The following is a 23391-nucleotide window of genomic DNA, read 5'->3' as shown; positions in this document are numbered from 1 at the left end:
ATGAGCCAAGCACCAAACTCTGATGAGCCAAGCACCAAACTCTGATGAGCCAAGCACCAAACTCTGATGAGCCAAGCACCAAACTCTGATGAGCCAAGCACAAACTCTGATAAGCCAAGCACCAAGTTCTGACGAGCCAAGCACCAAGCTCTGATGAGCCAAGCACCAAACTCTGATGAGCCAAGCACCAAACTCTGATGAGCCAAGCACCAAACTCTGATGAGCCAAGCACCAAACTCTGATGAGCCAAGCACCAAACTCTGATGAGCCAAGCACAAACTCTGATAAGCCAAGCACCAAGTTCTGACGAGCCAAGCACCAAACTCTGATGAGCCAAGCACCAAACTCTGAGGAGCCAAGCACCAAACTCTGATGAGCCAAGCATCAAGCTCTAATGAGCCAAGCACAAAAGTTTGATAAGCCAAGCACCAAACTCTGAGGAGCCAAGCACAAAACTCTGATGAGCCAAGCATCAAGCTCTAATGAGCCAAGCACAAAAGTTTGATAAGCCAAGCACCAAACTCTGATGAGCCAAGCATCAAGCTCTAATGAGCCAAGCACCAAAGATTGATAAGCCAAGCACCAAACTCTGATGAGCCAAACATCTAATTATAATGGAAGCAGGAATACGAGATGAATCGAGCACCTATCTCTAATCGAAGTTCCCTTGAGATGTGAATGATGCACTAAATATGAACGGAACTTTGGGAAAACACTACCAGAAGTCGATGGAAGCCAAGCTATGAATAGTTGCGTTGTGCATTGCGTCCATTGTTTTTGGCAGTAAAGTCGACGACTAATGTGGCGTACATTTGCACGGTGATTAGATCTAACTCAACATTCTAAGTCTACCAACATCAAGCACACTGGACAGTCATACCAGAGAGACAGGAAGATAATTGTTTCTGCTATAGCTAGTATTAGTTATATAAGTATGGTAGATGATAAGTATGGTAGATCTATTTGAAAACTTAAGAGAAGTAAACTCTCTGTTTATTTGTCTTCTGGTGACCAGTTTAGTACTTCCAATAGTCGCAAAATGTAAGTAGTGTAGATCTAGATTCTAGATCATCGTCTAGTACTAGATCAAGATTTTCAAATATTTGTATCGAATCCATCGACATTATCTGTCTACATCATGACATTATAATTTTTGTCTGTTTAAAGACTAAAATGTCCGTGTCTTCGTCAGTCTTTTAAAATTTATTCCGTTAATCTTCAATGCGTATGTTTACTGTTTCACGCTCATCTCTATACGGATCTATACCCTTGACTTTCCAAAACATTCAAACTTATCCTATTAACTAGTAGTACAATAATTCTCTAGCCTCGTTCGCCATTCAGAGTATTACTTATACCCGTGCTTCTCTGGGCTGAAAATTAGTTTTTCCTGCAAGATGAAATGAAATTAAGAGGGACTTAAATTTTATGTTGTTGTTTTTTGGCCCTTCAATAATTGTTGCCCATAAACCTAACAAGCAAAATAAAAATAAAAAACTTAAAAAAAAAAACAAAGCTTATATTAAATGTATCAAATAGTTTGAATCAGTCATGTAATTAAATTAGTAATAAATCTAGACTAACAATAATATATCTGTGTGATTAGAAATACTTTTTTTTTTGTTTAGCGCAATGTCATGCTTTTAGCTTTCTCAATATGCTATCATCCTCTCACTTGTCTGGACCAGTTGGAAAGGGGCGGGGGAGAAAGAGCGATGAATCTGGGTGATCGCTTTCTAAATGTATTTTTAAAAAATAAAGGGAACGACCTGAATTCGAACTTGTGTGAAAGAGTTATCTAATGTTTCTATTTCATGTCTGCGTTCACTAAGCCCCAGACGACAATGCTATTAGCATGCGCAGTGCACTTTGGTCCAATCTAATATTTTTGTTGGTAGGGAAGGGAGGTATGTAGCAGAAGGTTTCCATTCCATTCTTTTTTAAATCTAACATTCATTAGTTCAAAAGAGCAAAATATTCTATAAGTTATATATAGAAAAAAAATATTTTTGTATGTTTAAACTTTTCCCTTATGTTTCTTGATACAGATGAAAATCCGTGTAACGTGGCAGAAACTCTCCCCTATAACTTAACAATTACGGAAATCGACGGCGAAGGTAAGGACCAAGTTGAGCTGAACGAATGTTTGAGAGTTCAAAGCTGGGATCGTTGATCACTGAGTCGAGTTACTAGACATCCGGCTAAAGGAGGACATGTTCTCCTTTTTGGGGTCTTGTCCTCAATTCGGTAGGCATTGGCTTAAATTTTGAAAATGTCCAGTTTTTACAACACTGGCATTCTACGTATCTTCTGGTCTTAACACACAAATTCACGCATACATTAAAAAATAAACCGTTTTTTTTATTTTCAGAAATCTATTTCTTTAACCAGATATTTCTAGATCTATTTTCTAAGCTGCAGTTGACATAGCCTTATTATCGCACAGACTACAAGATATGCCAGAAAAGGTCGCAGCTTTAAGTGAAGTAGGAAAAAGAGTAGGCCTCAAAATAAACCACCAAAAACAAAAGTACTTAATGTAAACAACAAACAAAGCAAGACCACTAAGAAAAGGACACCACTAGAAAGGGACACCACTAAAAAGGGACACCACTAGAAAGGCACACCACTAGAAAGGCACACCACTAGAAAGGGACACCACTAGAAAGGCACACCACTAGAAAGGGACACCACTAGAAAGGCACACCACTAGAAAGGGACACCACTAGAAAGGGACCACTAGAAAGGCACACCACTAGAAAGGCACACCACTAGAAAGGGACACCACTAGAAAGGGACACCACTAGAAAGGCACACCACTAGAAAGGGACACCACTAGAAAGGCACACCACTAGAAAGGGACACCACTAGAAAGGCACACCACTAGAAAGGCACACCACTAGAAAGGGACCACTAGAAAGGGACACCACTAGAAAGGGACACCACTAGAAAGGCACACCACTAGAAAGGGACACCACTAGAAAGGGACCACTAGAAAGGGACACCACTAGAAAGGGACACCACTCTCGTAATTCAGTCCACTCCGTACACTTCAATTTTTTGCGACAATTATAGAATTCGTTTTTACATCGGTATCTAGTGATGCGCCTTATACACACACTTTTTTCACATTAAATAGTCCCTACCGCCACGAACCTATGAAACAGAATGTTCTCACACACACCAATGCCGGCCTTAGATAATTGGAGGCCCTATGCGAAATGAATATGGTAGTCCCAAACGAAAAATAAAAAAATAAACAGCGAAAAATAAAATAACGCAATTTATGAAAAACATAGTGACTCCTACTACAACATTGGGCACAAGTTTCGTTATTTCTTCTCTAAAAATTATTTTTTTGAGTCCAGTGCGAGGCCCCCCCACCAATCGGAGGCCCTAGGCGGCTGCCTTATTTGCCTATGCCTAAGGTCGGAACCGACATCACCTAAAAACAAGAACTACTTATTTAGAAAATATTACGCGAATCCTCACGGCAGTTGCTGAGATCTCGTTACATACTTCAATGAATGTATTTTAGGAATATATGTATATTGAGATAATGAGAGGTCAGTTTCCACAATTTAGGTCTGTCTCTTGTTAGTTGATTTTTTTTTTAAAGGACGTTTTTCCCCTCTCAAAAACTTCTCTAATAAAAGATGAGGGACGTAGGTTAGGTCAAACTATCCCCCGATCTAAGCTGTAATAGCATAACCTGGTAGTGCAGGGTTCTCTCCCTGAAATGTCCAAATGTATGAAGTGGAGGAGAAGCTTCATGAGTTCTCAGAAAAAAATCTGATTTGTCAGAGATTGTTTTATTTATTCGGTAAATGTCTAAATTTAATAAAAATGATTTTTTGGGGTCCTTTGTAAATATACCTTTTCTTTTGTATAGGAAAAAAAACATGTTAAGTATACAAAGTTGTGTCTTTTCCAAAACATCGATAAAACTCCACGCTCCGAAACGGCCATAGCCAAAAAACGGCAGTCACCAAAACGTCGCGTGCAGAGTAGAGGATAGCCGACAGCAAACAGAAAGTGACAAGCCAGGAAACTCAGAGCAAATGCAGACAAGGCAGCAATTTGCCAAGTCTAGGTGCACCCTGAACCTTGGGTTTTGATACCTAATATTGCGGTACGTGACGTTTTTGCGACGCCGTTTTGGCGACGCCGTTTTGGCCCCGCCGTTTTGGCGACGGGACGTTTTGGCGCGAGCCGTTTTGGCGACGGGACGTTATGGCGCGAAATATCATTTGACGATAATTAATAAGCACGTAGCTTTTATAACAATGTTTATTTCACTCTACCATAATATTGTATGTATAGTATGAATTCTAACACCGTTCGGCGAATAGTTGTTTTTTTTTAATTATAAAGGTTTTGCTTATTTCATGAATATAGGCCTATAATAAGTCAGATTCCTGAATGGTAATGACAAGCTATATGTGAGTTCTGCTAATCGCACTGGATGACATTTTTTGGATTTCTTTCCAAAAGGATTTTTTTTTATTTGACATCAGTGTAATATACGAACTAGCTAAGTATCACACTTTAATATAACAAAAACCATGTTAACATCTAAAGCTCTATTACACTGAATGACGACAATAACTCCACACATAGTAAAGATCAAGACACGGAATGTGGTCAGTACAAACGCTAAAGTGAAAAGATATATTTTGACAAATTGGGTAGGGGTGATTTGGGTGACACATCTCGCATTGACGCAGGTAGAGTTAAACAAATGAAGACAAGACCAGGACCGAGCACTGGTCGTTGGCGTCATGCGTCTGGCGATCATCTCCTTGGGAATGGTCATTACCAGTGACACCTATCCCGCCCCCTCTCTTCTGCTCACATTTCACTCCTTGTATATACTCTTTCCTCCACCCTCCCCTCTCTCACGCGTAAGACGATAATCTGTTTCTAGCACTCCACTTGACGTCCCCGATGTGCTCTGTTTCCTCCTCCTATGTGGTCTGTCTATCAGAGAACACTAAATGGGGATAATCAAACAAACAATTTTGCGGAAGCAGCACATCAGCGACTACAAGCCGAGTTTGGAATGAGCCACCCATCCATATGGAAATTCATTGATGGAATACGAGCTGTCCAGAAAGGCCGTGACCTTATATATGAACAATATATCCGGGGAGACCAGCCGCCTTCTAAACGAAAAAAGTATATTGACACAGACAAAAGAATCAATGTAATTGTACAAACTTATCAACAGAGGAACATCATTGAATACCTCAATGGACTCAATGCACACAACTTTGTAATGAACCCTTGAATTCCAGTGACTTAGGCAAATAACCATGGTGTCTATGTATACTTAACTTAAAGTATTTTGAGAAACATGGTACATGTATTATATTTTTACTTATTATTAGCAAGTGTTTAGTATGTAGAGCTGGAGATACCTTACAGTCATCAAATAAACCAATGTTAATGTAAACAAATAATTGCATCAATTTTTAGTCTATCATCGTTTCATTTTGTTTTTTATTTTTGTTTTTAATTAAAAGGGTGCCTCTTAATAAACACACATACACAAGGCAAAATGTTTATTAAAGAAAATGATGTGAAAAACAAACACACATTTACATTCAGTACGTGAAAAACATGTCTTAACACAAACACTCATGCAAAACATAGATATGAATAATTCTTTTAAAAGAATTAATACAATAAACGTACATAATGTATTTCGCGCCAAAACGTCTCGCACCTAAACGACTTTCGCGCCAAAACGGCGGCGCCAAAACGACATTCGCGCCAAAAAGGGCGGCACCAAAACGGCGGCGCAAAAACGGCGGCGCCAAAACGGCGGCGTCAAAACGTCCTGCTTCACTAATATTGTACGTGACTTCTTGTGTAGTTCAAAATTAGAATTTTTCTTTGTAATCCAAACATTGACAATACCTGCTATCTCCAGGCCTAGGAGTCATGGGTCTATCTCATAAAGGCATTCGAAAACCTTAACTGAAAATTTCGAATTTCAAAACCATAGTCTAGTCTTCAACGGATTAGACCATGATGCACCCTAGGTTCCAAAAAGCCAAACGCTTCAACAGTAGACACATACACAGGCTTCTCCTTCAGGGTTAACTCGAGACGAGTAGAAACAGTTTTCAGCCCCTAAACTTTGATGATGAAAGAGGATGATGAGAAGGAGGAGGGGACTCCAAGATGTAGAGTCAAATCTCAGCCTCTCAAACCCTCTCTCTAATTGAGTATGATGATGCTGATAATGACAACAAAGATGATAATGATGGTGTTGTTATTGTTTATCATTATCCACAGTATTGGTCATATTAAATCAATGCTAAACACATTTGTGTCCGCGAATTCAGAAAGGTCACAAAGGTCATGTAGTATAAATCCTCGTTTATTTATTTTTAGTAGTACCGAAGTTGCATTTTGTTTTTTTTAATTTTAGGTACAGAGTTATTGAAAACAACACCAGGGGACTTTGTCTGGACACTGGATTTCTTGATTGAACCACAGAAAGTGCTGCTACCTTTTTTTAATCTTACCGCTTATGGCAATAAGATTTTGGTGTTCTACACCTTGTCGCTGACCAGGGCACTGGATCTTGAGTATATAAAAAGGACATGGGTAGGCTGCTAAAAATGTTTTAAAAGTCTCATGTAGATCCAAACATCGAGATATTTCTTAGTATTGGCGGGATCGTGATGTATCAGGTCATTGATGTCAGGTCTCGAAGCATTGACAACATCGTGATGTTTTATACCATTGACAACATCGTGATGTTTTATACCATTGACAACACCGTGATGTTTTATAGCATTGACAAGTACGTGATATGTCATAAGATTGACGACATCATGATGTTTTATAGCATTGACAACATAGTGATGTTTATAGCATTGACGTCATCATGAAGTTTCATAGCAATGACGTTATCATGATGTTTCACAGCATTGGTAAAAAAAAGAGTGAAGTTTCCCATTTCAGACCTTGCGATCTATGAGGCAGATGATGTTAAGGTTATCTGTTTCTTTGGCCAATGGTTAACGAGCAGAGTGTCATGTGGCCAGCCCAACGTCCAACCACCTTTACTTTCCCCAACTAAAGTCAGGTACCCATGAGAATTGGGTGGACTCAGGGACGCGCTAAGAATCCCGAAATTCAAAATCCCAGTCTTCACCAAGATTCGAACCCAGGACCTAAGTTTCGGAAGCTGAGCGTTTAACCACTCAGCCACCGCGTATTTGACAACATCGTTATGTCTCATTGCCTTGACAGCAACATTCTATTTGTACATGCTCTACATCTAGGCATTATAATGTCTTCATAGTGTTCCTAGCAATCTACACTATCTAGATATATCAGCATCATTCTATGTGTACATGCTCTACATCTAGGCATTATAATGTTTTCATAGTGTTCCTAGCAATCTACACTATCTAGATATATCAGCATCATGAAGTCCCTTATCTTTAGTTGGCATTATAATGTTGTTTTTCAAATAAAGTAATGCTCAGTGATGCTATAGCAAGTAAAATATATTTTTAAAACGAGCTTATATTAGTGAAATTATATTTATATAAAAACATATATAATGTATTAAGGGAAATTGTAACAATTATTTTGAATCGATGATGTAATTAATTTTAATAGACCTAGACTAACAATAAGAATTGTATTCGACTTTAGATATCTTTATTGCTGTGTTTGCTTAGAGCAATTTTCATACTCTTAATATGCACAGTGCACTTTGGTCCACGCACTTTTGTGGGCTTTTATTTTTTTTTTTTTGACGGTGGGGGAAAGAAGTTTAAAAAAAAAAAAAAGCTGAAACTCGAGGTCTCGTGCCTCCGAGATAAAAAGCCGACACTCTAGCCACTGAGCTATGCTACACTTTTAAAAATCGAAGGTGTTATGGTTAAAAATATTTAGGGTGTGGCCTATCCGTCTCTAATCGTTACCTCAAATGACATTAACGATGATGTTTTGCTTCGTCTTTCTTACTAGAATATCGAATGGAAGACTGTCTATATCAAGCTGACTTGCAAATCAAATATGTACACTAAGCCGGTAACGAAACGAATTACATTTTGCTTACTATTTGTCTTTCTGTTATGTTCCTATATATTGATGCAATGGATGCCGTTTAATGACACACAATGAAATAGCATCATTCGTTTTAATGAAGACAAACGTTTTACGAAAATACCATAAATTAACCTAGCTGAACTTATCCTTCAATTATAGGACCATTTAAACCGAACATTCACGAGAGCTATTCGGTAAATGGAGCTCCTCTGGTTCGTGATATTGTGATATTGACATTGACTGCTGGGAAGCACTAGCTCTCGATCGCTCCTCGTGGCTTGAAGCTGTGAGTCTCGGAGTCACGAGATATGAAGCAAGAAGAGTGGCCAGCGTGAAAGAGCGCCGCACAAACAAAACGCTGACAGCTGAAGCAGGCCCATCTGCAAATGACCGTACTTACCTATGCCACGTATGCGGCTGGTCTTTTAAAGCGAGGATTGGACTGTATATACATCTTCGTATTCATAGGAAATAAGAAACGTGATCATCTTTAACCACTAAGGATGAACAAGATCTAAATAGGATATATATATACTGGTTCGTTTCCAGGAAGAAAGATATATAGCTATATATCTAGATGGCAGAAAAAGCAATATATACATATACATATATATATATATATATATATATATATATATATATATATATATATATATATATAGATAGATAGATAGATAGATAGATAGATAGATAGATAGATAGATAGATAGATAGATAGATAGATATAGATAGATAGATAGATAGATAGATAGATAGATAAGATAGATAGATACATAGATAGATAGATAATAGATAGATAGATATCTATAAAAGTAAAATTCCCATTTCAGACCTTGTGGTCTATAGGGCAGATGATGTAAACATCATCTGATTCTGTGACCTACCGTTTACGAGGGTGTCATAAGGCCATCACAACGACCAACCGCCTTTACTTTTCCCCAACTAATGTCAGGTACCCATTAGAGCTGGGTGGACTCAGAGGCGCCCAAAGATCCCGAAATGAAAAAAATCCCAGTCTTTACCAGGATTTGACCTCGGAACCCCTCGGACACTGCGCCTCTCTATATATACCTGTTTCAGACACTTCGGTTAGTTGGGCGTATGATAGTATAAAGTTCTACGAACGATAATTAAAGGATGTATCATGTAGCCAGCACAGCGTCGAAACGCATTCAGTTTGCCCAACTACGGTACTATCAGGGACCAAACAGATAATTGGGCTCAGCGACATCCTGAACTCTTGAGCCCTCATTGACGAAGCCATTCCTCTAGAGAGTCGAGCCAGACCCAGATCGATGTTGGGGGCCGCGTCTGTTGTTGATTTTTTTTTCCACAATCTAATTTCGATTTATCTGTTTGTGTCACTGTGTTTTTAAATCGGTAAATTAATATAACTCGTCTGAGCTCTCTGTAATCTTTACCTATATAGGACAGAGAGAAAGGGTTCATGCCGTAATGCGTTTCTCCTATTTCAGTTAACCCATAACATGATGATTAACATCCTCGAGAAGAATGAGTTCAGTCCAAGGTTTCACACTTCCAGTTTCGCAGTTCAAGTCAGAGAGGTAAGGGTTAAGCGCATGACAGGATTGCGGCTGTAGAGAATGGGCCTAACCCTAATGGCTTTTAATATAGGATCTAAGTAAGCGAATGACCTGGGAAGGATTTTTGTAAAGGCCTCTGCCCTTTTCAAGCCTCAATATTAATACACAGAATAATGTTAATTAGAGGTAACAATGGCCACCAATAGTCAGCCCTCGCCTTTTTTTGCAACGTCATTTTCCCATCTGCAGAGGTTAAAGTATCTGACGCCCAGCTCTGGTTTGATGATCTTATGTCAAAAGTTCGGGGTTAAAAATGTATAGCTTCCAATACCCGATTTCCCGTTTCTAGAGCCGGCCTTACAACCTGTCACTGAACTGCACTCTACGAAAACGTCCATTAGGGAATCGGATTGCATTGCATTCATGAAAACACAGTCAAACACTGCTAGAGAATACTAAAAAGCTTACAATGTACTTCCTGAAGTAGGTAATTGAAGCAATATTTGTGAAACTAGTTTATTAAGTTAAAAATTTGCGAAAACATTTTGAGCTGTACTCACATTTTAAAGAACTCTTGAGTCAAAGAGCGTATTTCTCCCAAGTCTATTGAGCGTATTTCTCCCAAGTCTATTGAGCGTATTTCTCCCAAATTGAAGCAATATTTGTGAAACTAGTTTATTAAGTTAAAAATTTGCGAAAACATTTTGAGCTGTACTCACATTTTAAAGAACTCTTGAGTCAAAGAGCGTATTTCTCCCAAGTCCATTGAGCGTATTTCTCCCAAGTCCATTGAGCGTATTTCTCCCAAGTCCATTGAGCGTATTTCTCCCAAGTCCATTGAGCGTATTTCTCCCAAGTTCATTGAGCGTATTTCTCCCAAGTCCATTGAGCGTATTTCTCCCAAGTCCATTGAACGTATTTCTCCCAAGTCCATTGAACGTATTTCTCCCAAGTCCATTGAGCGTATTTCTCCCAAGTCCATTGAGCGTATTTCTCCCAAGTCCATGAACGTATTTCTCCCAAGTCCATTGAGCGTATTTCTCCCAAGTCCATTGAGCGTATTTCTCCCAAGTCCATTGAGCGTATTTCTTCCAAGTCCATTGAGCGTATTTCTCCCAAGTTCATTGAGCGTATTTCTCCCAAGTCCATTGAGCGTATTTCTCCCAAGTCCATTGAACGTATTTCTCCCAAGTCCATTGAAGGTATTTCTCCCAAGTCCATTGAGCGTATTTCTCCCAAGTCCATTGAGCGTATTTCTCCCAAGTCCATTGAACGTATTTCTCCCAAGTCCATTGAGCGTATTTCTCCCAAGTCCATTGAACGTATTTCTCCCAAGTCCATTGAGCGTATTTCTCCCAAGTCCATTGAGCGTATTTCTCCCAAGTTCATTGAGCGTATTTCCCTAAGTCCATTGAGCGTATTTCTCCCAAGTCCATTGAGCGTATTTCTCCCAAGTCCATTGAGCGTATTTCTCCCAAGTCCATTGAGCGTATTTCTCCCAAGTCCATAAAGCGTGGATCTATTTACAACGTTCACTTCATGTCCGGGAATCAAATGAAATCAAATGAAATCAAATGAAATCAGAGGAAAACTCATCTTTTTATGAGAATTGTTGAGCAGCTCTGAATTAACCAGAAGATCAGAAGAACCGAATTCGATGGATTGATAAAATGATATTTCAGTAGACACAGTGAAGGGCTGAAAGTCGGACATTTTGAAATACTAGACCAATGGCTGTCGGACTGAGGACATGAACCCCGACAAAAAAAAGGACAATGTGTCCTCCTCATAGACGTATATATATGGCATCTAGACTGGAAATGGGAAAACATTTTTATCCGCGATTGATCGATTCAAACACCTATATATATCGATTTTTATGTAGGCTACGTAGCTCTTTTTGAAGCTGTATGGGAAGTCGCCCCAATCAATCTATTCTGTCTTAGAAAAGTAATGATCTTTAGTTTTCAAAGTTTAGAAATAATGCAAAATCATTTCTTGGATTTTCTGTAGAATGGGCTATTAATCACAGGACTATATATTCACGCAAATATATGAAACAAAGCCATTTCCTGTTAGTTTCCTTTGAGATAATGTTTCAAAAATCCTAGATCGAAATAATTCATGTCTGTTGATTTTAATCATCATATGTACATTTAAATAGATTGATTACCTAGATCTTTCTAGATTATATATCTAAAAATTGCAAAATAATAATTATGAGACAAGAACACTCTTATTTTTAATGTTCAATTACTAGATCTAGATCTAAAAATTAAACTATACGTTACATAGGTTAGGGTTGAAAAAAACTTTACATCTTGTAACTTTACAAAAGAACGCCTTCTTTCAACTTTAAATTTTTTTGTTTACAACAAGTTATGTAGATTTAAAAGATGTCCATGTCCAGTCTAGATACAATATATAGTAGAGTCACTATTGCGGAACAGGCATGTTTGCGGAACAGCTCGTCGAAATTAGTTAAAATCTACTTTATTTTGAAATTTTCTGCTAAACTACTGTAATGGTACTGCGCATGGTCCATGTCTCTACATTTCCAATATAAGGGTTTTCCTTTCACAGCAGAAGATTAATTTTGATTCCAGGTTAAAGTTGACAGGTGTGGAATCGTCCATTATTTTTCACGTAGGGCTACCAGGAGAACCGCATAGGCCAGGGCTCAAGGCTTTTTAAAAATGATAATGACCGTCACCTGCATGATACACCTAATTTTCGGTTTATAAATAGATGTGGAAAACATTATTTCATCGACATTTACCAGGAATTGAATTTTTTTAAAAAATTGGGAGGTGTTTACCCAGTTTTTACCTTTTTGAAGATAGTCACAATTGTGAAACACTATAGATGTTGTTTATTTGACTTGCGCATTTAGCTTCATATTCACAGAGTAATTTAGATTATCGGAATTTTAATATGAGTTTGTATTAGTGTACACACATTTAAAAACGTTAAGAGAATAATATTACATATACTATAGAATTTATGATTACCAGACGTCCGGCAAAAAGAAGACATGTCCTCCTTTTTAGGGCGTGTCCTCCGTCCGGCAGATATAATAGACCCTAGCTATTGGTACAAAATATTTATTTATTAATTTATTTATTTTTACTGAGTATGATTTAATTATATTTTAAATAAATTCAATTTTTGGCCTAGTTATTTTTTAACATCTTTGTTTTTTTTTTTTAAATACTTATTTATTTATTTGTAATCTATCCTGATTGAAAGGCTTTGTCCTCCCTATCTAATAAAATAAGTGCTTTGTTCCGACATTTTTACCGTGTTCCGCAATTGTGACTTCTTAAAAAATCCTGTTCCGTAATTGTGACTGACCATATCACAGTCGATTTGAAAGTAAAATTTAAATATGTGTTGCAAAACTAGACTGGGCATCTATTTTTATCAGAAAATGGATGGGCAATGCCTAGATACTTTTAGTTTTAAAATAGGTCTAACTATTACGGCGCAAAAAAATTGAAAATGAAAAGTACCAGCAAACTATTCCGCAATAGTGACTCTACTACATATGAGTCTATGGTCCTCCTATTGACGAAGTTTGCTAAACGCTTTGTGTTAGAGAGTATTTTAGTTATTTTTAGAAAGTGAACACCTTGCTAATGTATGTTTTGTTCCTTTTTCATTAAAGAACGCCTATATTGGAACACAGGTGATACGACTGTCCGAGTGGGCAACTGATGAGGATGTTACATTTCTAGAACAAGAAATCAAAGGATTTAATGTTTCCTCCCTGGAGTCAGGGCCTGGGGTATGTTGCTGCAGACGGACATTTCCTCTGGATATTTAGCCAGGAGCACGTAACAGTGTATAGTCAAAGTCTAACTGTACCAAGGCGCTGCGATATGATTATCTTTTATCTTATAACTTTAGTACGTAAATGACAATGATTGTATCATGCGTTGCTTGGGATGGTCGCGGGACACTTATTTGAGACCCAAAGAAAATTCATTGCCCAAGATAGGCAAAGATGACGATAGGAAAACTTAACTCTTTCTCTCTGTAATTATTTTCCTCGTTCCGATAGAATTATTCAATTTGCTCATTTTTTTCCCACTATCCTTGATGTTACTTTTTTTTTGTTTGTTATCAGAGAATGTTCTATTTGGTATCGAACTAAAGGGGAATGCATGCTTTTTACACACAACACACGTTAAAGTTTATAAATCCAAAAAATTAATTTAGTTCAATGGAGTATAAAATGAACGTTGGCATCGTCAATTAGCAGAGATAGAGTTAAATAGACCCTATTCAGACAAAAGCTTTGCCTGCTTTGGATCTGGCAAATATGCAAGCTGAAACTGGGTTTACCTTCTAGTGAAATACTGTCCTTATCCTGAATGCTCGGACTCGAGACGTTGCCCTACTTAAATGTATTTAAACCAGCAACCGCGTGGAGCTAAAATTAAAAAAGAGCACAAATAATGAAGGAGAATGTATAACAAACTAATTAGGCTTCTCTACGTTGTTAAAAGTTGTTTAGATTGATCATGTCAATTATTTTGAAAGCACATTATTAATTTTGACTTGCGAATTTTATAAGGGTGGGAAATGCATTCCTTTGGTCCTCTACAACCAATCTTTCATGGTATTGTTGCTTTGTGAGGTCATTGTCGTGAATAAAAAGAAACACTATTAATTATTTGTTGTTTTAAATTTTACTCCACTTATATGCTGCTATGTACTAGTTTAGAGAATATGTTAGTTTTGTTAGACAAATATATTGTTAGAGAGTATGTTAGTTTTGTTAGACAAATATATTGTTAGAGAGTATGTTAGTTTTGTTAGACAAATATATTGTTAGAGAGTATGTTAGTTTTGTTAGACAAATATATTGTAAGAGAGTATGTTAGTTTTGTTAGACAAATATATTGTTAGAGACTATGTTAGTTTTGTTAGACAAATATATTGTTAGAGACTATGTTAGTTTTGTTAGACAAATATATTGTTAGAGAGTATGTTAGTTTTGTTAGACAAATATATTGTAAGAGAGTATGTTAGTTTTGTTAGACAAATATATTGTTAGAGACTATGTTAGTTTTGTTAGACAAATATATTGTTAGAGACTATGTTAGTTTTGTTAGACAAATATATTGTTAGAGAGTATGTTAGTTTTGTTAGACAAATATATTGCCAGAGTATGTTAGTTTTGTTAGACAAATATATTGCCAGAGTATGTTAGTTTTGTTAGACAAATATATTGTGTATTGTTGTAGCGTCGGTAAAAGTAGTGACGTAGTAAGACAAACGAGACCTAAACGGGAAGGACGGACAGACAGACGGGCAGACCACACAAAACTAATAGAAAATATTCCCCTTTCGGGGGACACTAAAATTACATTTTGTTCATTTATTAATGTCCTCTCATGTATGGTTGTCAGATCTACTTAAACGATTATATGCATATCACCAATTATTTGATGGGGACTCTGGTCACTAAAAAGAAATTGGACTTTGAACTTTTCACTAGCCTTAGAGGCATCGTTGTTGTTCAGGTAAGCATTATTTTTTCCTAAGATGTACTTTGGACGTGTTGCTTTTATTCCATAAGAGTTACATTAGAGTCGATGCTTTTTCTTCAGAGGCACTTAAGAGGCGTTGTTTTATCTTATCTTATATAATACAGACGTTATTTCAAAAAAGAAGATGATTACGTCCTACGCATTATGTATCTAGTCATGCATGTTAACCAATGACCAAAATTCTGCCAAGTCACTGGTTTTCCTGGCTGGCTCAGACAACCCATTCCATGCTCTAATAACACTAGGGAAGAAGGAGATTTTGTACACATTTGTCCTAGCATATGGAACGAGGAATGTGCCTTTTTGTTCTGCTATGTCCTATTATTCCATAAAAGTTACATTAGGGGCGATGCTGTTTCTTTAGAAGTACTTAAGAGGCGTTGTTTATGTTCTGTTATGTCCTACCATTTCATAAAAGTACAATTAGCAACCATTAAACCACAGTTACATCAGACATAGACGAAGTGGTCGGCTGAGACGGCTTCTCTCTATGAAAGGTTAAAGGTTAGAGCAGAAAGATTTAAAATTCCTTTATCCAAATTTTCAGTCAGGTGTATCACGGTCACTTGACTCCGAGAAGTAGCCTGCCTAGAAGCTTAATCCATAAAGCGCTGTTTGTGTGTGTGTGTATGTATATTATGTCTGTGATTACTGTTCATTTTTACATCTATATTGTTATTGTTATTGTAGCTATGCTTGCTGGGGTGGACAAAATTGTAGTCAAACTAAATTTCCCTTTGCTTGGACCAATGACATTTTCTGATCATACTGTGTTAGAGGCGTTACGGTTAGGTATGCCCTGTCATTCTCTAAGACGTACTTTAGGCGTACTTTAGACGTACTTTAGATGTACTTTAGATGTACTTTAGACCTACTTTAGACGTACTTTAGAGGTACTTTAGACGTACTTTAGACGTACTTTAGGCGTACTTTAGACGTACTTTAGACGTACTTTAGAGGTACTTTAGACGTACTTTAGACGTACTTTAGACGTACTTTAGACGTACTTTAGACGTACTTTAGACTTACTTTAGACGTACTTTAGACGTGTTGCTGTTATTCTGTTATGTTTCTACGTCACCATTGAGACAACTATCTCCCTACAATTGCTATATGACCGTGTTTCTTCCGACTTCCAACGACATTCTGAATTCTGACTCGAAGTTTTGAACTCTCTGTGTATTCTCTTTATTTACTATGAGCATCAATATAACTGTTATTTGTCTACCATTTGTGTGTGTGTGTGTTTGATGTTTTTGTACTTTAAAAATGTTCATTTCAAGACGATTTATTTCGTTTAAGTAAAAACAAGAACCAACGTTAAGTTTTTTATACCCACAGATAGACTTTTACTGTATCTAGTTATATATACGTGCCCTAGAATAGGACAACAAAGTAAGAGGGGATTGTAGGAAATAGGTGCACTGATATTGACAACTAAAGGGAGCTAAGCTCTCTTTATTACTCACTATTTAGGCTGTCTGTAGTCCACATCAAAACCACTGCGTGACGTTAAAGTTAATTTTTAGTTCATATCGAAGGCTATTCAAGTTCAGACTTATTTTTGTCCACATCTTTAGTGCCTGATACTTAAACTTTATATGAAGTCCACATTACAGCTTCAACATAGCAAACCACAACGTTATGGATATACTGGGAAAAATAAGCCTTATAACCTTTTTTTGTAGTTTTGAACATTCACAACAGAGGATTGAGTGCACAGCTAAAATGTCTACAAGAAATCAAAGTCGTGGTTCGAAACGCCTAGATATGATATACAGATAGTCCAAGCCGTGAAACTATAAATATAAAGGACAATTGTTGATTGTGTAAAAACATAACAAGAAGTTAAGTGCAGTACAGCTTATAAGAAATCTTAGCTGCAAAATATGTTCACTTTTGTTGTCAGATTTATAGTCAGATTTCACTATTTATAAATATATATATATATATATCAAACAGATAATTTTGGCGGTAGTCCTCAGCTCTGTATATCTTAGTATATCTTACACAGTATATCTTACACAGTATATCTTACACAGTATATCTTACACAGTATATCTTACACAGTATATCTTACACAGTATATCTTACATGGAACGTTTTAATTTTCCTTCGGTGCAAGCAAAATAAATAAATATATCAGCTTGAGTTAAATCTGAAAGGAAATTTTTTGCAGAAATATATTTTACTATTCCTCTAATCATGTTGCAAATTCATCGGGTGAAAAAAGAAAACGGTGGAAACCGGTCACATATCTCGAAAATCCTTCTAGCGATTTTTCAAGAAATTTGACAGTTGATGTATATAGTTGGGAAAAGAGTGACTACTTGGTTGGCCACACACTGGGAAAACTCTTGTTTTAGCTTTATAGTTGTTCAAAGTAGAACAAAGTAGAACAAGGAATTTGTCTGGAGAGCTAGAAAATACTTGTCTTAAAAGGACTATATGTCTTCAGGTAGTTCCTTTTGTCTAACATGTAACATAGTAAGAGCAAAATAATCGCTCTATAAGTTCTACAAGAGAGGTCTTGTCTTTCCCCTATAAGTTTCTAAGGTACAATGCTGAAATGAAAGAGTTAGAGAGAGGATTGTAATTTCCATTGTCAACTTAAGATGAACAATTACTGGGCGTGTAGTATGAGCTTAGGATGTATGTGGATGTTCCTGAGTTTGAACCTTGCATCTCGTCCTGCAGGAGGTTTAGACTGAAGAAACAACCCCAAACTTATAAGCCATTAACATTTGTTGGTCTTATGTACGAACTCGTGTCAGTGGGTATTTAAGTAGCTAAGAAACCCCCATCGTATGTAAACAAACCCTTTGGAAAAGAAAAAAAAACAACAACTAAACACAACTAAATCATATCTGATGAACTCTTGGAAGTGCCTTTACTATGTCATTACTTTATGAAATCACTATGACAATCAACTATATGACACTATGATCACTCAACTATATGACATTATGTTCAATCAACTATATGACACTATGTTCAATCAACTATATGACATTATGTTCAATCAACTTTATGACAGAATGTTCAATCACGTATGTTACAGGACAATGGAGGTCTGAGAGGCAAGGCAAACTTGACGATTGACATTTTGGATGACGATGATACTCCACCTGTGTTTCTGTTTCCTCCGTGTGAGGGCTCGTGTCCAGCATCCTACTTCGTCAATGTACCAGATGATCATCGTGTATGATGGGAGATAGATAGATATATAGATAGATAGATAGATAGATAGATAGATAGATAGTTAGATAGATAGATAGATAGATAGATAGATAGATAGATAGATAGATAGATAGATAGATAGATAGATAGATAGATAGATAGATAGATAGATAGATAGATAGATAAGCCAAGTAAAGTACACAATGGTCTTGATTCCTATGAGCGTTTATCCTGGCGCTGTTATATAAAACCATGACTGCTGATGCAGACTACAAGATCATGGACTGCATTCATTATGGACATAATGGACATTATAAATTGATTAATGAATCAGCCGCTATTTTCTCCTACATTTCGCTCTAATTGAACACAATGTGAACGGAGAAAGGGTTTTATAAAAGGACCACATTCTCTGTAGTGTTTTACGATTTCTCCTTGACACTTGAATAATGCTTTTGTTACAGGGTATAATCCCGAACATAGAACCAGGCCCAATCCAAGCCAGGGATGGCGATACTACGGCGAACAGTATCCTGTATACTATCACTAAAGGTATGTTGGCTATTCAAAACTAACTGAATATAAAAATACTTTTTAAAAAAAGGCTTATATAAGGGGGAAAACTCTATATTTACAAATAATGTAGAATTTATTTCCCTTTTCTATATCAAACAAAATAATTAATTACCAATAATTGATTGACTAATTTGTTAATTTTTTAAACAATTGATTCATGTTTTGTTAGATTCAATAAAAAAATTGAATAAATGATTGTTTAAACTTTTAACTAGATCCGAGAAAAAGAGTGAGAGAAATAGGTGTTCAATTAATTATCTAATGGGGGGGGGGGGTAAACAACATATTTAGTCATTTCTTTTAATACTGATGGATTAATTTCTCTTTTGGTATTAGAATAAAAAAATTATTACCAGTAATTAATTGACTATTTGGTTATCTTTTTTTTTTATTGATTCATGTTTTGTTAGGTAAAATAAATAATAAATAATAAACTTGATCCGAGAATAGGAAGTGGGAGAAACAACGCGTTCAACATTTGTACCAGACAGACAGACACAATAAGTTGATATAAATAAAAATAAATAAATAAAAAAAAAAGATGACAGTTACTTCGGTCAAAGCGTCGCTACAATTGGCGTCATCCCAGTGCGACTTTATCATACACTGTGTGGAGAAGCATAAGGGGGCTGGATAGCATGAACCGTAGTTCACTATAGTTTACTTATAAGGCGTCACTGGCATATATACAAAGTTGGATTTGCATATTAACACTGGCTTACATTTACAGAACAGGTGCGACTCTATTAGGGCTTATTAGGTTCTTTCCTAAATATTTTGATTTATATTTTTTAAACGTTGTAACAATATAGTTTTAGTTTGTATTTTTAGCGGCCCTCGAAAAGAGAAAAGCCGCATTTAGTTTTGTGCGGTCTGTCTGTCCGTCCGTCCGTCTGTCGCAAATACTTCGAAAGACGCAAGCAGTTTTTTTTTTCATACAATTAGACATATTTTCAAACAATCTATAAGATGCCCCGAGATCTTTGCATTTTTTTTTACAGGTCCAACTGGCTATGCAGAATTCATATCAATAGATGTTAAAAATGCTGAGGTCATGGTTATTAAGCCTCTTAAAGTTTTCCATCTAAAGAGCTTAACATTAACTGTTCAGGTTGGTGCCAGTTAAAACTGATCCTGTGAAATGAGCACAAAAGAAAAGTGTGAATAGACCACAATACCGTTATACATAATAACATTAGTAACACAAACAAAAACAACCATAACATTAGTAACAACATCGACAACAACAGCAGTAAAGACAGCAACATCACGCAACTACAACAACATCATCAGCAACAACATTAATAGCCACATCAACATCATCATCAAGTATATATAAAAGTAAAGTCCTCTTTCAGACCTTGCACTCTATGGGGCAGATGATGTTAAGGTCATCTGTTTCTATGGCCAACGGTTATCAATAACACAGACCAACCGCCTTTACTTTCCCTAACTAAGGTCAGGTACCTATTAGAGTTGGGTGGACTCAGGGGCGACCTAAGATTCCCGAAATTCAAAATCCCAGTCTTCACCGAGATTCGAACACAGGATCTCAGGTTCGGAAGCCAAGCGCTTAACCATTCGACCACCGCCCCCCCCCTGACGGTGTAAAGGTCATCTATTTTGTGTCCCACGGTTAACTAGGGGGTCATGTGGCCAGCATAACGACCAACCGTCTTTACTTTTCCTAAACTAATGCCAGTTAACCATTACAGTTGGGTGGACTTGGAAGCGCCCCAAAGTACCAAAATTATATATATATATATCCCCCTGACGGTGTAAAGGTCATCTATTTTGTGTCCCACGGTTAACTAGGGGGTCATGTGGCCAGCATAACGACCAACCGTCTTTACTTTTCCTAAACTAATGCCAGTTAACCATTACAGTTGGGTGGACTTGGAAGCGCCCCAAAGTACCAAAATTATATATATATATATATCCCCCTGACGGTGTAAAGGTCATCTATTTTGTGTCCCACGGTTAACTAGGGGGTCATGTGGCCAGCATAACGACCAACCGTCTTTACTTTTCCTAAACTAATGCCAGTTAACCATTACAGTTGGGTGGACTTGGAAGCGCCCCAAAGTACCAAAATTATATATATATATATATCCCCCTGACGGTGTAAAGGTCATCTATTTTGTGTCCCACGGTTAACTAGGGGGTCATGTGGCCAGCATAACGACCAACCGTCTTTACTTTTCCTAAACTAATGCCAGTTAACCATTACAGTTGGGTGGACTTGGAAGCGCCCCAAAGTACCAAAATTATATATATATATATATATTATAGTTTGTCCATCGTGATATGATGATGATCACTTTTGTCATCTGGCTAAGGGGCTTTGCACTTTTGAGCATTTTTGTGTGGCCTATGAGACCTGTCTGGGCTTGACATGATCGTCTGGGTACTGGGCTAGCTATTCCATCTGGAGCCAGTGCGAGTTGCCTTGATTTTCTTCTAAGCCGCTTTTCTTCTGCCAAGTCCTCAGCTATTTATTTTTCGCCAGTTTTCACTATAGGCTATAGATCAAGTATATAAACTATGAATCAGGAAGAAAAAAAAGTCAGGTAGATGAACTAAGAGTCAAGAGGATAAAAAATAAATCAAAAACATAACCTATGAAACAAGAAGAGAAATTACGATCATGAATTATAATCAAGATTAATGAAAAAGATGAACCATGAATCAAGAAGATGAATTATGAATCAAAAAGATAAACCTTGAATTAAGATTTAAATTATTAATCAAGAAGAGGAATTATGAATAAAAAATATAAACAATGAAACAAGATGAATTATGAATCAAGATTAATCAAGAAGATGAATTTGGAACCAAGAAGAAGAACAATGAGTGAAGAAGAAATTATACGAAAATTTAAAAAAAACATCATTTAGAAAGATGATTTTAAAAAACACTATGTTATTATTAATGTATAGCCTATAGTCACTATAGCTATTGCTGTTTTTTGTTTGTTTCTTTTCTTTCTAATCAGGCTGAAGAAGTGTCATCTCTGAATCAGCATACAACTGTAACCTTGCAAGTGAACTCGATGGACGCCATCTTGTACAGGCAGAAGATAGACGGAGCCAAGGAAAAGGGCCAAAATACGGGGGACGAAAAAGGCGGGAGTGAGTCCAGAGGTGCGGGCAATAAAGGGGGCCGTGTTGCAGGTGAGGGTGACAGAGGAGGAGCTGGTACTGTAGGGGGAGGAGGTACAGGGGACCTATGGGGCCAGTATCTCATGGGCGGAGGGGACGACGACAACCAAAAAGATCTCACAAGGGCAAGAATGGAAAACGTGGGTCATGCCTCCAAATCATGGAGCCTCGAAGTGATATTGTCATTGGGTGTCCTTGCCGCCCTCATTTGGGACCAGACGTATCGTCTGTAATTAGCAGAAGGCGGTCTAGGCTGATGTATAAATGTGGTAAGAAACATGGATCTCTAGAAACACAGATCTCCAAATACACAGATCTCTAGAAACAATTGGCCAAAAATGTATATATTCGAGATTTTCCTCTGTCTTTTATGAATTACTTTACTCTTTGTTTATTTGTTTATCGCATCTATTAAAGGAACATTGTCGTTGATTAAATCTTCTGTTAACGAAACCTAAATGTAATGCTCATTTATTGCTAGAAAAAAAAACCTAGAAGCTTTATCTTATTACACACATTAAAACTTATTTTGCGTTTGTTTTTTTGATTGCTTTCTACTTCTTCTCTACAAGCTTGCACACTCTTATGCGTAGGAGGAGTGAAAAAAGTTCATGTTGTATTTGGTCAAGAGCTGTAACATTACGTCACGTGACTTCAGCGGGAATACTCCTTGCCATAAAGAAGCATTACAAGAAATATATTGAATAAGAAAGGATAGACCGCCATCTGTCCCTTGACGTCGTAGGGCTGCTGTGACTGTTAGCGTAACCTTATCCATCAACTTTTCCCGGTCAGCAGCTATTCTTAGCAGAGTATCAAACGAGTGGCCGGTCCATTCTTTTACTCTGTCCAGCCAGCTTTTCTTTGGACGACCCTTTCTTCGTGCTCCCTTCACTGTACCTTGTAGGATGACTTTAAACAGTGAGTCATGTCTTACAATAGGACAGAACCAGATCAGCTTTCGTCTCTTCACAGTATTCAGGAGTTCCTCCTTTTTTGCTAGCCGTGTTGACTTGTCAAAGTACAAATTTATTTTTTTCCTGGTATCTGATACCCAGCAATTTCCTGTAGCATTTACTCTCATAGGCTTGAATTCCTCTGGGGCCATGTTCGATATTTTAATGACAATAATAATTGTAATAATAATAAATATGTCATCAATGGGAAAGTGCTTGGTTATATTAAATTATATTTATTTTATGCTTTATTATTCTTTCTGTAATATATATTTACTTGCCAGCATTCATGAATTAATGTTATGAGATAACAGGACTTTGTATCCACACCACTTCC

General features: G+C 37.0%; 1 protein-coding gene across 3 annotated transcripts; it reads left to right on the top strand.

The window, feature by feature from the left end:
- The first annotated feature begins 714 nt into the window (after nt 1-714).
- On the top strand, nt 715-22625 carry LOC106057621 (protocadherin beta-14-like). 3 transcript variants are annotated; one of them, XM_056019269.1, is made up of 11 exons: nt 715-1041; nt 2049-2117; nt 6440-6618; nt 7999-8061; nt 9555-9644; nt 13291-13410; nt 15041-15154; nt 18243-18383; nt 18826-18913; nt 19939-20048; nt 21933-22625. In XM_056019269.1, the coding sequence occupies exons 1-11, from the start codon at nt 942-944 to the stop codon at nt 22329-22331; spliced, it is 1473 nt and encodes a 490-aa protein (XP_055875244.1). In that variant the 5' UTR covers nt 715-941; the 3' UTR covers nt 22332-22625. The 3 variants fall into 3 exon arrangements, with proteins under 3 accessions (XP_055875244.1, XP_055875245.1, XP_055875246.1); XM_056019270.1 differs by lacking the exon at nt 7999-8061; XM_056019271.1 differs by lacking the exons at nt 715-1041; nt 2049-2117 and adding an exon at nt 2135-2247.
- The last annotated feature ends 766 nt before the right edge of the window (nt 22626-23391 follow it).

Source organism: Biomphalaria glabrata, chromosome 2 (genome assembly GCF_947242115.1).
Source record: "Biomphalaria glabrata chromosome 2, xgBioGlab47.1, whole genome shotgun sequence".
Taxonomy (NCBI): Eukaryota; Metazoa; Mollusca; class Gastropoda; family Planorbidae; genus Biomphalaria; species Biomphalaria glabrata.
This window is presented reverse-complemented; position numbering and strand designations above follow the sequence as displayed.